Genomic DNA, 17,475 nt, shown 5'->3' with positions numbered 1-17,475 from the left:
ATTTAACTTTCCTTATGCAAGCAGACTTCTGCAGCAATGCTCAGTTGAGTATCTTTTGATTTGTACCTCTGGTTTTCTGCAGAACCGAATATATTCCTTTTCAATGGAGTAGTGCTTGTCAGATCTCCAGGAGACATTAAGATACTCTTTTTTATGGTTATTAAAAAAAACAGAAGAGCGAATCCCTGTATCAAAGTTCTCATTTAAATTGCTACTGAAACCTGGCACTGAAAGGGTCTCATCAAAACACATTTTTGCTCTTTAATGGAAATTGAATGAAAGGCCAAAACTCAGGCTTTGTTGTTGAGACACAAATATAAATAAGAGACATGGAAATAGTGCTGTACAATGCATCTTATTGAGTTCTTCCAGCATGGAAGAATGGTTACTCATGTCTGGAAAAGTGTCAAGTTAATGCTTCTGATTAGAGATGGGTGTGAAGCTACACAGTTTGGGCTTGGTTTGGCTGATAACCAAAGTTCCAGGGCGTTGGGATCCAGTCTCTGAGCCTGGCCTCAGCCTCACATCTAGATATGTTATAAGATTTAGATATTTTGTAGTATAGTTACAAGATATTAAACTAAATGAAATGTCAGATTTCACTTATATCACACTCATTTTAAAAAAAGGGGGTGAGGGTGGGAAGAAAAAGGGGTGGAAAGGTTACATTAACACTGCATTGTAAACTTAATACAGCTCCAGATGCCTGAAGAGGTTTTTTTTAGTATAGTTCTTTAGTTTGGAGAGCAACACCAGCTGCTTTGTGATCACATTAACTATTTGAAATTTGCTTTGATATTAAGTAGAGCTTCAAAGATACAATGAAAATCTCTTAACTTTCTTCTTTTTTTTTTAATCAAATACAAAGGTTTTCTACTGTTGAAAAAAATGTTATACCTCAGCAGCTAAAGGATGTGTGATCATTATTTTAGTGGGGTATTTTCCGCCAGTAGTAACATAGTTTAGTTGTGAATCACTCTACTTCAGTGTCTGTCAGTGGCTAAAGTAGGGAAAGGGAATCTTTCTAGAACTAATGGGCATTTTCATGGTTACTTGATGGCTGCCCAAATATGTATGCAGATTGAGTAATATGTCCTTGTGAATTTAACTGAAGCAAATATTGGTTATTTATCAATTAAAATATTTCTGAATAAAGATTGTCAGTGGAAAGCTGAAACAAAAAGCATGCTAAAACCACCTATTCAAACCATAGTGCTGACTGTCTGAGTTCAGCTAATCTGCAAATCTGAGTTTACACAGGTATTGTCATTACTGTCATTGCTGTATTCTCAGTGAGTGATTCTCCCAGGAACAGAATAAAAAAAAAAAAAAAAAAAAAGATGCCCTCCATTTAATGAGGACTTCTCCTAGAGAACTTGATTGAAGCCCAATGATACTTAATGGTAACGACCGGTGTGTAATGGGGGACAATAATTCTGTGGAATTAAGATGAGGCACTTCAGCTAAAATGCTTCAGCTGAGACCTGGTGCTAATGCATTAGACTCCTGTTGATTGGGAATTCTGCTTCATCCAGTAACATACTGATTAAACAGATCCTACAGTGCCACGGTCGAGAGAATGGTACAAGGCAACAGAACATCAGTACTAACAATGGTCATCTTTGAACCAACATGCTTTTTTAGAAACAAAAAGAGAAAGGTCGGCAATTGCCCTCTGTTTTCAGCAGAAATCATGACATGGAATGTTTCCTGGCAGGTATCCCCCTCTAGGTGCTCTAGGGAGAAAGAGAAAGGAAAAATAACAAGGTGTATCCCTGGGGAGACTTCCTTCCTGACCTCAGAGTGGTTGGATCAGTTAATCATCAGGCACGTGAGCAAAGCTGGCTGTGTTTGAGAATTCACCCAGCTAGCTTCTAATACGAAGCACTGAAGGATCTGTGCCATTCAGGAAAAAGAAAAATGAGTAAGAATGGCAGGGTAATATTGTGAGTTAGGAATGTTGTAGACTGTAAAGAAACAAAAAGGGATGGCAAGAATAAAACATAACTGAGCTAAATCAAAATCCTTCTCAGACTGATGGTGAAAGAGTGTGCCAGAGCCCCCCGTGGTCAGATTTGGATATGGATAGAGATCGCTGAACTGTTGTTAGAGAGATGAATACTACACGGACTAACGTCATTATGGGAGATGAATTTCCCAGGTATAAATTGTGAAACAAATGCAGCTAGTATCAGCAGAGCTCTTACTGGGTGGCAGATTTCTTCGTCAGATAGTGACTGACCCAACAAAAGGTGATGCTATTTTAGATTCTATATGGACAAGGGAAGGACTGACTGCAACTGCAGAAGAAAAAAAAAAAACACTCAAGGAGCTTAACATGCTGAGATCTGAAGACCAGATAGCTGTTGTGACAGTGACTCACCAGAGTTGTGTATCATCTATTAAAAACAAACCACAGATGAGATTCTGTTGTGTCTCAGGTAAGCTTTGCCAGGAGAAAGAAGGATGCGTTTGTATGATTGTACCCTACTGATTTCTTGTTTGGAATAAAATATCCTGGTTTAACCATCTTCAAAGGAGAATGAAAATGAAATTGGAACAGGTGCAGGAATGGCTCATTAAGGTGACTGGGGAGTGGACAAGAGCTTGCCTCAAAGACTTCAGTGACATGCACTGAGAAGGGATGTAACTGCTGTCTAAAAATATCCTAAGGTAGATCAGTATGGGAAATAGTATTTTTAAAACTAGTGTTAAATATAAACTGACTAGGAATAAGTTTAGGCTGTAAACCACAAATTCCCTAACCACCAGGACAAGTAGGCTTTAAAACAAGAGGGCTACCAAAGGCAAAAGCTTGCAAAGGTTGAAGACAATTTTATAAAAGTAGCTACATGGTTTGGTTGTCTGTAATAGCAGGAGACTAGATGTCAGCGAGGCAGGCATTATCTCCTACCCCGTGCCCCTATAATCTTAGGAGGCCCCATTCCTGAAATGAAGGCCATGTGCATAGTTTTTTCTGTTAGCCTGGAGTTTGCAGCAGGCTCAGGGTCTCAGGGAGGATTTCCCAAAGAATTCAATGGAAGTTTTGAGCAGAGAGAGGCTGCTGGCATTTTTCACATTGTTTATCTTATTCCTAATCCAACTATGAAGCAAACACATTATATTCGAGCATCTACTCCTGTATTACTCGCTCAACCAAAACGCCTATTGACATCAATGGGAGCCCTGTCCAAGTGAAGACAGCAGGATGAGGCCTGACATCTTTTCTTCCACCCAGCTGGAAAATCATAATAATGATGATAATTTTTTAAATCCTCATAGTAGTTATTCTTTTGAAAAGTTAAAATAACATGGTGCTGTGACTAGAGAGTTATAAGGGAAAGTGCATCAGGAATGTAATATTGTTTCCAGATGTACAATGTCATAAAGAATTTTTTCCACACTTGGAATGGTAACAGGAATTTTTTGAGAGATCATTTACACAGTGATGAGATATGTTACATGTAAGTAAATGCCTGTATGCCTGGAATGTTTGTACCATATGTCTAAATAGGTGTCTGTGAGTGAACAGCTTTTATATATATGATGATGTGTATTTACTTGCATATATGCTATTTGAAGAGGAGCATACTTTAAAATATAGAAATACTGATATAATGTATAGGTGGGGGAGGAGAGGTTGTAGTACAAGATTGTAGTACCCAGGTGAAGCTTTGTAAAGAAATACAACACTGAACTGTGCATGGAAGTGAAAAGGGGCACTGAAGCTCAGAGAACCTGAGCTTAACATGCTAAAGACAGTTTGACTGAATGTCATGGTAGGTGAACCCTCATTGTGGTTTTTGAGCAGGGATTACATTACAGAAATCCAGCCGGGAAGCGAAAATAATGTGGAGATACAGCACATGCATTTCTTCAGTACTGCTGGGGAATCATTGTTTTGTGTCTGTGGCTTCATAGCTAATAACAAGAGCCTTGCAGATTTGCAGAGAGAATCTTAAGAACTGCCAAAAACACCCCCTAGAAGCTTGTAACTCCCTCGCTGTTCCTAGAGATGGAACCTACGTTTGGATGAATGATGGAGTAACGCATTGCCGTGTCTATTTCTTGCTTGATCGGTTGTCCTCTGAAACTCTAAGAGGTGATGGGTTGATCCAGCTGTTGGGCGGCACAAAATCTTTAGTGTTTATGCTGTCTGTGTCAAATTTGGCCCTTAGCTACAATTACCAGAATCCATGGCCTACCTGACATATTTTGATGTTCTCGGATCATTCCCTTAGGATTACATTTTGCATTAACTCTACTGATTTTAGGTAAAAGACTGTCAACTGAATAGGCCAAATTATCATACACAAGGAGTAGTGCCATCAGATCAGGAAAAGAAAGACGCACCAAAACCATTTGCCAGTGCTGCGGACAAATCGGAGAATTTAAATCTCCAGGGAAGTTTGCACATCACCTTTCATCGGCACTAAATACAGGGTTTTGTTTTTTTTTAAAAAAAAAGGCCTGGATTGTTTTACGATGTTAGGAGAACAAGTGTTATTGATCAATATGTGTTCAGAAGTGTATTGGCCAAAATGCATAGAAATGGTTAACAAGGTAACGGTAAGAAATGTTGACCTTGATTTGTTTAGCTAAGATGTAAAGATTTTTGAAGGTCAAAGGTGTTCTTGTGTAGTGTTTTGGAGTCTAACTGTGTCTGACCCTCTAACATTAAGCTGCTGTGGCCTGCAGTTTTGAAGAGTGAAGCAAACCAGGGGGAAAGAGAGAAGGGGGAGAGAACAGGAAATGGAGTGAGGTGTTTCAGGAAGTTGTCAGGAGTTGACTGATTGATTCCAGATGGAAAGGGTCACCCTTCGTGACCCAGGAAATACTCACTGGGGGAAAGCAGTTGGCTTGTGAAAGGGAAGGCCCTGGGAGTTAGAGACCATAGTGGAATGCACATTCTTCTTCCTTTTATCCATAAAACGTTGGTTTTTAATCTTTGGTATAAAACAATTGGATTGTCATCTTCATCAGGCAAGAGGGAATGACTGGAGCAAAGTGAAGAAGTTCAATAATTTTTATGTCCATAATCTCACACGTTCTTACTCCACATCATTGATAATGAGTTGGCTAGTGGTGTCGTAGCAAAGACGACAAAGGTCTCTGCTGAATTTCAACAGTACCTTAGAGATTACTGCAAATAAGATCCAAAACTTTGAGAAGGTTCTGGTCCAGATCTGAACTTTGCCTTTTGTCCTGTCCCTGAGAAAGCTGTATTTATTTACCCCAGGTCCCAGCCAGTGAAATGCCAAGTGGCTTTCACCCTCCCGTGATGAATGGGAGAGGTGAATAAAAATGGAGCCGCTCATGGAGAGAGGTCTAAAAATGCGTCTTCCATTCCTCCTGGCTCAGAGAATAGAAGGTGCTCAGCACTTATCTTCTAAACAGAGGACTGTTTCTTGCTATTACTCATGCTACAGGGATCTCCACAGCTCTTGCTGAAATGTGGCTCTTGCATTGTGCGCAACATTCACACCCAAATGGCTGTTCAAACAGGGAACGTGTATACTTGAAGTCTGCATATATTATAAAGGTCTCGTACTGTGAGCATGTGGGTGTGTGTTTATCGCATATGTACCTTGTGTATGTGAGGTCAGATATGTATATATTGTAAAGTGTAACTGCATATATATGATATACTTTTTATTTACATTTGGTTACAATTTAAACACTTGTCGTAAATATTTCAGACACTGGAATAATTCAGGTCTATTCCCCTGTTGCTATAGTGTGCTCTGTGCTGGCCAGTGAGAGATTAAAATTTATTTCCATTGTTTAACGGAAAATAATGAAGTGCATCTGAGTGGGTTCAGCTATGTCATGCGGGAAATGTTCACTTTGGATAGGAGCCTCACTCCACCCAAATGTGCAATGATGAAATCAGTTGGCACACAAAAGCAACACATTTGGTGACAAGAATGCTTGAGAAGTAAAGAGTACGGTATGACAAGAGCCTTTTGGAATGAATTAAACTTGTCTGAAGAAAGAAAGTATTCTTTCAGCTAGCATATCCTGTAGGAGGGCAAGGTTTCTCCTGCTATATGCTGAATGTAGTTTTATCAACAATTAGAGCTTGACATTCTCTTATCTAGACTATGAGAGCTGTATCTGTGAAAATTCACGAACACATCCAGGCTCAGATTCTCAATAGCTGTGAATTACTGTAGCTGTGTGGCAGCTGAATGGAGTTAAGCTGATTTACACCAACGGATGGTGGAAACCTGGAAGTTTCAATAAGATGCATCTTCTTTCAGTAGTTAAAATGCTGTTTGTTCAGTTTTTCCTAAAAGTTTGTGATTTAAAGGCACGTATATTTCTGGACTTAACAGCTTTGGATATTGTATTGTAAAGGGAAAAATAAGTGGGATTAATTAACATATACAGTTACTTCCTCTAAGAATTCGTATGCTGTTGGAGCCCAGCAACGTAAGTCATGGAGGCTAAGGGTTAAAAACTGCTGCTTGGTTCGGGGTCCTCAGGCTCAGATGATTTTCAAGAGGCACTAAGCACACATAGGTCAAAAACCAGACATGGTATTAGGTACTGTTTTCACGTAGTAGGACTTTCCATTTTGCTCAGTCAGTGGAGACCTGTATTTTTGGAGCAGATGCAGATACATTTGCATGTGTACGCCGTACAGCAGATGGCTCTGAATCTGCATGTATGTATCGGAGGGCAAATTGCTGTGGTGCTCTGCAGCCTGCCCTCCTGGTTGGTATATATAGACCTCTCTGCCATCAGCTGTGCTACAGTGCCTCATAGGAAACTAAATTTAGGGCCATCTGCAGTAGCTGGTTCATTATACAGTAAGGACTTTATACGGCCCTTAGGATGCTGTGTTAAATGGAATTAATGCATAGAATGAAGGCTGAAAATATTTTCTCCCCTTCTTGTTAGGCAGTAAACCCTGCAGGACGTGATGCCATTTTACAAACTGAACAAGGTTTTAACGAAACTGAATAATTAATACTTAACAAGTTGAATTTCCAAGTAAATTGCTTACCTGCCTCCTTTTTCTTCCCTTTCTAAATATCTAGGTTGTGCTATCAACAACAGTGAATGTTGATGGGCACGTACTGGCAGTGTCTGACAACATGTTTGTTCACAACAACTCCAAGCATGGACGGAGAGCAAGGAGGCTCGACCCCTCAGAAGGTAGGATATTTGGATGAAGAACAGTATGCAAATGAATGCAAAAGCATACTACCCATTCCTCAATTTCTATTGGTTTTCAGGAGGGAAGGAGAGCTAAGGGGGAACTACAGAACCTCAGGGGGTTTAGAGAGGGAAGAGGCAGGAAAACAGTGTCTACCGCATGCAAAATATGATCATCTTTACATCTAAGAGACGGCTCCCCCCCTCCCCCAATTTATTAATTAGTTTGTACTGCAAAGATGAAAAACACAGAAACACTAAGTATTATCTAAATTTCAGAACTCTCCTTCAGCTGGGATAGATTTGATTTCAGGCAAATTAGACAACATGACATCTTAGTTAAACAACTGTTACAGCACAAGATGTGTATGAAAAAGTGTCACTAGTTCCCTTAAACAAACTATGCGCAAAGCATAACAATGCACAGAAGGCAACTGACACTAATTGATTTTAGTTTGTTTGGCTAAGCAAGACTCATGGCCGTCTACAGGATGGGTTTTGGACTATATTAAAGCAATTACAAATACTTGTATCTGTTAAGCTTCAAAATGTTGACCTCTCCTCTCCCTCTTTACCAACACATTCCACCTCACGCAGACAGTACTCCAAATTACTAGAAAATGCTATCTGTGTCTCCTTTTCCCTCCCCTGCAGCTAGTGAAAGTGAGAAGAGCTAGTGATGTTAGTAGAAAAGACAAGCAAGGATATTATTTCATTATAATGTTTTGCTGCCCCACTTCTTAACTGTGCCCTATATCAACCTAAAAGAAGAATTAATGAACTGGAAGAAAATGATTGAATCAGTAAAGAATTCAGAGTGGTGTTAATTCTCCCCCAGCGGGCAGTGAAATGGTAGAAGGAAAATCCCAGGATTCCTAGCCTAGGAAGCCATCCAGTTTTTCCTTGACTGATTGGATGTGATTGACTGGCTGTTCAAAGGAGTCTCATGTTTTTGGAGCACTGCCAAAGTTCCCCTCCACCTCTGACCCTGTCAACATTGGGAATGGAGTGATGGATTGACTTTGGTTATGGCCTGGAAACCATATTGGGTTCCTGATGGGATGTATAGTCCAGAGGCCTTGAACATATGGAAGAGAGGAGAAAAAAAATTTTGCTCTCTAAAATCAAGAAAATTATTAGAAATTGTGTCTTGATAGGAATTGGAGGAAGCATTCGATATTCCTGTATCTTTTTTACCCATCGATAAACTTAATAAATCTTAAACTACCTGTCTTTCTACAGGGTTTAGCTTTTGTGTGATCATATGCTAATGAGTGGGGTTTTTTTTTAAACAGCCTCTGCACAATCATTTAAGCGTTTCATTTTTACACCCACTACAGTTGGCCTATTAGGCTTTAATGACACGATGTTAAGTGCCAGTAATGAATAGGCAAGTAATTAACACTAGCAAGGCAGAAAACATGCTTTTATTTATTTATTTATTTATTGGGCTTCGTGGAATGGTAAAGCAGCCTTCATGGGTGAATGGCTGGAGGGGACTTGTCCTAGGCCTTCGTCAGCACTAGGGAATTCGTGCCAGCCGTGAAGCTGCAGCAGTGGAGAAACTCCCAGGAGCAGACAGGTGAAGCTGCTCTAAGCCAAAGTTTGCATCAGTATGACTTGGGACTGCTTCATGTGCACAGAAGTTGCTTGCACCCATCTACTGCAAGGGTTTACACCCAGTATTGCCAACAGTCTCAAAGCTGTGGGGGGGAAAAAACCCATACCCTGATGTTCTGATGTCCTTTTCGTTTTGTTTAGCCACACCGTGCATCAAAGCAATCAGCCCAAGTGAAGGCTGGACTACAGGGGGAGCAATGGTCATCATTATTGGAGACAACTTCTTTGATGGGCTGCAAGTTGTATTTGGAACCATGCTTGTATGGAGTGAGGTAGGTAGAGGTGCCTCCCTATTGCTAAATTGAAGAAACATTCCTTTTCTGAGGGAAGTGGAGGGGGAACAGTATTAATGCCTATTCCAATAATGGTACAAAAATGGTGGCGTGTCAGGCAGGCCAAATAAAACCTGTGTGAAGGAAATTCACGGAACATGTTTTCTCTGTGGAACTCCTTGCTATGTGATATTATTGAGGCCAACTGCTCAGTAATATCGAGAATGGAACTGAACAATTCTAGGCATCTGGAGACAGGTAAAGGCAAAGAAATGAAGACAGGGTTAGAGTTTGGAAGGAGAAAGAATTCCCTCTGGGTCCAGAAATGAGCCAGCAATTAACCAGTGGGCATAAGCAGTACAATTTTCCTGATGATAATTTATCCTAAAATGTGTCTTCCTCTCCTGGAGGCAAGAAACTAGACCAGATGCATCACTTGCCTGATCTATAGCATCTCTTATATAGGAGTAAGCAATGCATTTACTCATAAAGCATGTCTGGAGGGTGAGCAGTGAAAGTGGGGAGAATAACACAGATATGTCATAATCGTGCCTCTCCTTCGGTTATTTCCTAGCTTATCACGCCTCATGCCATTCGAGTTCAGACACCTCCACGTCACATTCCCGGAGTGGTTGAAGTGACATTATCGTACAAATCCAAACAGTTTTGCAAAGGCGCACCGGGCAGGTTTATTTACACAGGTAGGTGATTGCGATTTACGCTAGAGGAGCTCGAGCTCAGAGCCTCTTTGTTTCGGTAATCAGTATTGACAATTCTCTGCTTACTCGCTTGCTTTATTTATTTAGCCTCTTGCTGTTTGAAGGCCACTCTGCTAGTTGTGACATTTGGACATGTAAGGAGATAGCTTCATTGTTGTGCAGAGGTGTTAAGGCACTGTTACTACACATGTTAATATTTTTTCCATATTAGAGCTCATACTGTTATTATATGGGTCTGCCTATAGATATATGGAGTGTACAGGAACATGACAGCATTGTTCTACATACTGGAAGATGTTTTATTTATAACAGAATTTATTTTACATTTCCCTCTCGCTGGGGGTAACCTTTCATTTTCAAGATAATCCCAGAGGACAAGGAGAGCATCTTGTATTGAGAGAAGCCAATGAGCTGAGTGGAAAATAAATCTGTTGGGGTTTTTTTATTCTTAAATGGATTATCAACTTATTTAGTGTCCTATATTCACCTCTGCTAGCAGGAGAACATTACCTGTAGATCTGAAGGAAAAAGATCGGATGGGACCAGATGACCATCTCATTGAACTGTCAGTGCCAGTAGTAACAATGATGACATACAATGTATACACTAAAGTGCCTATTAAGCATGGCTGGAGAATAATGGTGCGCCGAGTTCTAAAGGGTGGATTTATATTTAAGTTGAATGACTTGCTCCCCCCAAATCATATTAAGATTTCTCAAAATGGAAGGATTTATTTAATTTTTTTAAAGCTTCTTGCTACTAACAATCCTCATTAAATAATCTTTGTGTATTATAATTGTCAATTTTTAAATCATAATTTAACTCAAAAATAATAATGACGGTCCAAGAAATTTTTTATTAAAAATTTTAAGGTAAAAACCACCTGTTGAGTGAATTAGTTTCCAAATGTGGAAAAATTGGAATAAAAATCTGACACTTCAGGACTTCGGAAAGAACCAACAATATACGAAGATCCTGTTACTGTCTTATGCTGGGTTTTATACCCTTTATTAGTACACATGCTAAATTAGTGTTTAGTTATGTATGTGGAAAAGTATTTATTCATACAACTGCCACACCTAGAAACCTGCAGCAAGAATTAAGTCTTCAATTATACTAGGTAGTCTAATGAAATATAAGCTTAACTGACAAAGGATTATTTTTGTTATGATAGAGGTCTGATCCGCAGTTAATTGAAGATACTGAAATGATATCCATTGACTGAAACTGACTTTGAATCCAGCTCAAAGAGGTTAGGCCTTTCTTCTGATTTTGCACCAAAATAACGCCAGTGCAGTGCAAAGTCATTCCGGAATTATTCCCGGGCTTGTGAGATCAGGATCTGGCCAAAAGCTTTTGAAATACATTTTTGTCTAAGGCAGTGCATTGACTCACTGGTCTCTGGGAAAGGATGAATCTGATGCCTGAGCAGGTTAACCCTGTCTCCTGAGAGATAACTGGCCAAGCCATCAGACAGGTTAAAGGCTCAAATCTGCGTGCAAATTCAACCACGTTTCTGAAGAGATGGGACAGGTTAACTTAGCGGAGCCTGGCCCTCCTTAAGCAAAGGAACAGCGTCATGGATTCACGTGCGGCGCAGGGCTGCGCTAGGCCTGATGCGTTCACCCGCAGAGAGACCGTTAGTCTTTAGCTATTGTTGTAGATTAAGCGTAAAGTTCTTCTATGCCATTTTCTGCCTCTTGAGGCCTTGCTCTCCCAGTCTTCAACGCAAGCATTACTGAGGGCCACTGGCTGCGTGCTGTTGGTACCCGTGCTGAAAGAGGTTTAGGAATGGAGCGATAGAGAGACGTGTAATAGAAATGTGCATTCCTCTATGAAGAAAAGTCTCACTACTATCGTAAAGCTGTTTTAAGTGCAAGACTTACTTGTACGGTCTAGGGGGGACTTGAGTCAGACTGCAGTGCAGTTCTTTGACATGTTAATTAGAGTGCTTCCACAAAAAAGGACATGAAGATGTATGTAGGAGCCAGCAGAAGAGAAGAAAGTTAAATATACTGTCCCTATTTTACTGCTGTTATTGGCATAGGGATATCTGTTAGCATTCTCTGAGGAGTGAGTGGGTGCTTACTGCCATATGTTACAAAACAGCATTTCGCAGAAGATGCCGAGCTGTTAGAGTGAGGGTAGAACAGACAACTTTTCAATCTGTCTATTCAAGAACCTGCAGTTCTCCCACCATGGCAGGCAAAATGATAAACACAGCTATTAGGTAGAGGCTCACCTGTGTAATCAATTCCCCCAGGTTGTTGCTGCTAATAGCAGTAAAAACAACTTCTAAGCTATGAAAATAACATGGTGGCTTTTTTTTTTTTTACTTTCCGTGGCTGTGCTATCAGAAAACTGCTGTGATCCTGCTGTGAACAAATGCGTTCATTTTTAACCTAGGTGAGCCATATTCAAAGTCCTTCTGCCTGTAAGTCGTCTTCAGAACTCCCACAACTTTTGAACCTCTTGACCAATTTCTATCAGATTTTATCAGAAAGATAGGAGCATCAAAGATGCACAGTTCCAGCACATTTTTGTGAAAATGGAAAATGGTAAGAGAGATTGGAATTAATCTTCCTCTGAAAGAAAAGGTGAAGAACTCAACCGTGTTATTAGACAGCAGAGAAGCTACCAGAACACAGCCTCAGGAAACCAGGTTGTTTAAGTGCCGCTGCCCACGGAATGCATGTGTGTATCCATAGCACTCTGTAATATGCACTCAGTAGCAGCACAGAAGTGCAGCTATTTGTTGGGTAGAGTGTAGGAGACAGATATCATATAAAATACCGAAGAGGGAAGTTCAGTAGATTTTCTAATTATTGGTAAGGTAGTCCTGTGCATCATAATGAAAATCTGGGGTTCTTTTGTGATAATTGAAGTTATTTTCTTGATACTTCTAGTACTTTATATTGCAATCTATTCCTCCGAGCTGTCACAAAGTTTGTACATAAGGTATCAGAGAATGCAGTAGGCTTGGAGACACAAATAAGACCACTTCCCTCCTGAACTGTAGTTGCCTCTATAAATGAGAATTTCTCCTCTACGTACCCTCCATTTACATTCTGCTTGCACTTGGCAAAATCCTAAGAAATGCAGAGACGTTAACATCAAGCCCAGGAGACTGAAAAGTGTGAAATCCTGCAAAGTAAAAGCACGGGGAGATGTAGTTCTGTCAGAACTAGTAACAGCAACAACAACTAGCAGCCCCGGTGCTATCAGGGCCATGTGGTATTAAGTCCTTCATAATCATGAAGTGCTGAGATAGAAGCTCAGATGAAAAGCACGAAGGGGCAAGGCATATGAAAGATACTGAGTAGCTGGCTATGGGTACTTCACAGGTATAACAAGAATAATTATTCATACAAAACCAGACCTCCGAGGGTTCATCAGGGCCTCACTGCATCAGACATGGGCAACCAGTTACAGAAAGACTTGTGCTTCCATTTCATACATGAGACGTTGCCACGGAAGGACGAAGACAGATTAGCCACTTGCCGGTGGTTATACAGGAAAGCTGAAGGTAGACAGGGAAATAGATCCCTCAGGTTCTAGTCGTGGCCTTCAATTACCAGAACACCCATACTCTCCTAAAACATGGCAACGGAAAAACAATGATCTTCAGTTAGTACTGCGTGTATCTGCCTATGCCCTCAATATTTAATATACAATCAAATATTAATGTTTGACCTGATTATACTTGAGCTTTTTTCTTCTTTTTTAAAGAGTCACAATAAGGCAGGTTGTTTGAAGAAGAAAATGATAAACCGTTGAAAAGATGAATATAAAAATTAGATATAAATTTCAAGGGTAAATCTAAATGCCGCAGTGGAGCTGTTACGGGAGCCCATATGTGTCCTGTAATGTGTATTTATAATAGGCCCTTGCAAAGTGTGCTGTGCTGGCATTGCTGTAGTGATGGTTCTGTCAGCGTTTCCACTCTTAAGTGCTATCATTCAGGGTGCTGCAACTCAGCCATCAAATTCCTCTCATCGCCACAGTGTGATGTGTGGACTTTTCCATAAGGTTCCCAGATGGAAAACTTCTATAAGGGTGAGGCCAACAGGATTCTATGGACATCTAACGGTGTACTACAGAGTCTAGCAAGAATCTAGAGAAATGGCTTGTTATATGTTAACGGCCGGTGCTGAACCAACTTACATGCTTTAGTAGTTAAGTATATACTTAAAGTGAGAGATAAAATGTCTATTTTTAAATCACCACAACTAAACATTTAGTCCCCGTGTGTACCTTAAGCTGGTTACACATACATCTCCATGTTCTGAATTACTTTTCTTTTATCAGCTATTCCTAGAATAATAAGAGATTTGTTCTTTGCTGCTAATCTAGCAGTAGCCTCATATTCCGCTTTTAATACTACACAAATTCAAATTTTCTGCCGCTGTAAGTCATTCCATTATAGGTCCCTTGACTTTAATAATGCTTACATCAGTTTACACCGGCTGAGGATGTCTTGTAGGCTTTCATATCTTAAGTTTGATCACAGCTCTGCATTTGCTTTGTCATAGAGATGCTAACCTGGAAATGTGTATATCAGGGAGATTTTGAACATAATTTTCCTTGCTGAGGAGAAATCCTCCAGGGGTTAACTTGTCAGAGCAATGCAATATAAAATAATCTGTAGGATATGTTGGACTCCCGGGTTGTACTGTATCAGTCTCTGTGCCAGGTACCAAGGTAGGAGGGTACTGGTTTGCTAAAGCTTGTAAGTAGATTTGGGAACGGCTTGTTATCCGCTTGCGGGAAACAACACTTACAAGGATGCAGTGAGCTCTACAAATTGGAAGAGCGAGTTTGCTTGGCCAGAACACAACTGATGTGACAGGAAGCACTCGCAGAGAACAGCTCCCACCACTGCTTTAGCCTATGAAAGACACCTGCAATAGGAGGCAAGGCTGCGCTGGGAGTAGGGTGTTTGGAACAGCTGCTACCAGCACAGCAAATGCAACGAGGACCACTGGCAGCACGCTCCTAGCAGCACCCTTCCAACTCTAGACCACAGTGTCCCCCTCGGAGCGGGCTGACCGGTACGTATGTACCTCCCAAGCGCAGGATTAGCACACTCATAGCAAGCGGCTTCTGCAGCCAGCAACATGGAAATGTTTTATTCTGTAGGGTGAATACTAAGCATCTCTTTGCTGTTGGCTTGAGTGAAGGTAGTCGCTATTGCCAAGTTGGAATTCAAGCCTTTAAGGCCAGCGGTGCTTTTTTTCTCTGTGTTAACACCTTTAAGAAGGTTAGGCATCACACTGCAAATACTGCACTCCCTCTGGCTGTTTTCTCGGTTCAGGATGTTTCCAGAGGTACGCATACTTTGCTGCTTCTCATTTGCATGCTTTGCAAACAGAGGACCCGCTGCCCTTTGGACTGCTTCACGGAGTAAAGCAAAGACGAGCCGCGGAACTTTGCTCAGGTCCTTGAATGTGGCCCTTTTTTGATTGGCGGAGAGGGAGAGCGCATCTCCCCAGGCGTACACTGGCAATATCAGAATGAGCTGTCACTCATGGTAAATTGTGCAGATCTTCATAACATCATCTTCCTTCAACAGTCTTATGTGCTTTGATGTGTGGTGAAATAATTAATACTTTAAATGTCAGCACTGTTATCATTTGGTATCTGAGTTAGTCCCCATTGAGATGAATGGGACTGAGCTGTTGTTTCAGGTTTTGCAAATGCAGACAGATGTCATGGCATCAGTTGCTCAAGTGTGAGAATATTTTTTTCCTCCTATTCCAGTGAGTCATAGTAGCTGGAGTCTTGTATTTAAAATGAAAGCATGGGTTTTGGAGGGTGAGGAACAATATAAAAGAAGCAGCGCTGCGCCATACTGTATTTGAGCCTTGTCATAAATAAAGCCAGGCAGGCTGTGGGGCATTTAGACCTCTCCGTACTGCTGACTGTCACACTTCTGTTGTTCAAACAGTTATGCTAGAGTGAAGTTTATAGACTAACCCACAGTTTAGTTCATTCGCTAGATGGTTGCTCTTTTTTTGCATACGTTGTATCATGTCATGTGCATTTTTTTTAAACTATGCCCTGGGAAATTCAAGAGACCCCTTGGGCCTGAAACACTGGATTTGAGAGTTGCCGAAGGGATTTTGCTGTACCTGGATTGGTTTTCTTGGGGGTTTCATTACAGAGATCTGATTTGTAGGAAATAATGAGCAGCCTGCTTCTGTGTCAGACCCCTTTATGGTCTCTGAATCCAGGAACCCAAAAGCATTTGGATATAATTTTGGCATATTTCTGTGTAACACATAGATAAACCTAGTAGCTCTTTTCTCAGTGGAAGTGGTATTGTGGTGAAGCCCTTTAAACTTGCTGGTGGATTCTACATCTTGCCCTTCGGTTGAAAAGGTACCATTTACTTCTACAAACGTTGGATGTTGGGCTTTGGCAGCATTTCAGGACAGAGATATTTCTGTTTCATTAGTGAGTAAAACCAGTAGTAGGCAATTTTGTTGCAAGCTGTACAGAAAACCTTTTGTGCTGAAAGACGTAATACATACATTGATTCAAAATGGCTGAGTTGTTAGTAGAACAGTTCAACATTGTTGAGAAATTATTTGCTGCTATGTGTCTATCAGAATGAAAATGTCCGTGTCGATCCATTGGAAAAATGTTTGTTGAATAATAGCCAGTTTCCTCTTCCTGAATTAGCAGTTTGTATATTCCCATTAGCTATTTTTAGTCAACTATGTATACATATATGTTTAAATTCCTATAGATTTTACATTGCTCTTGCTTAGCTTAAGATATATAACTTAACTGATTAGACTTGAAATCAAGACAAGAAATGGCACATAATGATGTATAGGCTCTTGAGAGAATTGGCCTATAATTCTCAGGATTATTGGCAAAAAACACCCCCCCCCCCCCCCCCCAAAAAAAAAAAAACCCCTCTTCCCAAATGGGATGTAGATTCTGTGGCAGTTGAAATGTGTATTATTAAACTCCTTAAGCAAACCAGAATGGCTCCCAGTGGAGAGCAAAGACATTCTAAGTATAGCCAAGACTAAATTCTCAGGTCTGGGTTTTCTCTACTCAATTCCCACTTGATTATCTCCTGTAATATTTAAACTTCATGCCATGCCATAATTATTTAATAAAAAGTAAATATAAAATGTATCTCAGTGGGGAATGTGACCTTTTACCTTCATGTTGTTCTACCAAAGACGGACACGGGTAAACAGAGAATCTGGATCAGTACAACGGTCTGTCTCACTTGATCGTTTCATTCTTCTGGTGCCTGAGACGCTTATCCTTAACGTGCCGAGTATATTTTAGAAGATTCAATAAGTGCCATCAGCGTCTCCCTCAATCAGGTGTTTTCAGCTGTGCTGATGCCACCAGTTGTTTTAAAAAAAATACTTTTTTCCAGCGGAACCACAAGAGGATAGAAGAAGCTAGCACTGAATGAGGATAGTGTAAAGGACTTACATATGTTACTTATTAATTGCGTCATGGAATGCTTAGCAAGAAGCTCAGCGTGAATGTGTCGTTTGAATTATAATGCACATTCTGAAGTATAAGGAAATTCTAAAAACCCCATACCTGTAACTGTACCAGTAAACACTAGTAATCCTAATGTCTTAGAGGCAGTTAAAGCCCACGAGTATGCAGAATGCTACAGAACTGACTTTTGATTTCTGTATTTAATTTGGAGTTTAATTTTG

The 17,475-nt window shown here is 40.4% G+C and overlaps 1 protein-coding gene across 6 annotated transcripts in view; it reads left to right on the top strand.

Moving 5' to 3' along the window:
* EBF2 (EBF transcription factor 2) overlaps positions 1-17,475 on the top strand; it is a 144,840-nt gene that overhangs the window by 112,088 nt on the left and 15,277 nt on the right. For 4 of the 6 annotated variants that reach the window (XM_075724190.1, XM_075724194.1, XM_075724191.1 and 1 more), the window contains 3 exons: positions 7,047-7,164; positions 8,926-9,056; positions 9,631-9,757. In XM_075724190.1, coding sequence (XP_075580305.1) covers positions 7,047-7,164; positions 8,926-9,056; positions 9,631-9,757 — 376 coding nt within the window. Of the gene's footprint in view, positions 1-7,046; positions 7,170-8,891; positions 9,057-9,630; positions 9,758-17,475 lie in introns of all 6 variants that reach the window. The other 2 variants (XM_075724193.1, XM_075724188.1) reach the window with 1 other exon arrangement.

Source organism: Pelecanus crispus, chromosome 21, assembly GCF_030463565.1.
Source record: "Pelecanus crispus isolate bPelCri1 chromosome 21, bPelCri1.pri, whole genome shotgun sequence".
NCBI lineage: Eukaryota > Metazoa > Chordata > Aves > Pelecaniformes > Pelecanidae > Pelecanus > Pelecanus crispus.
This window is presented reverse-complemented; position numbering and strand designations above follow the sequence as displayed.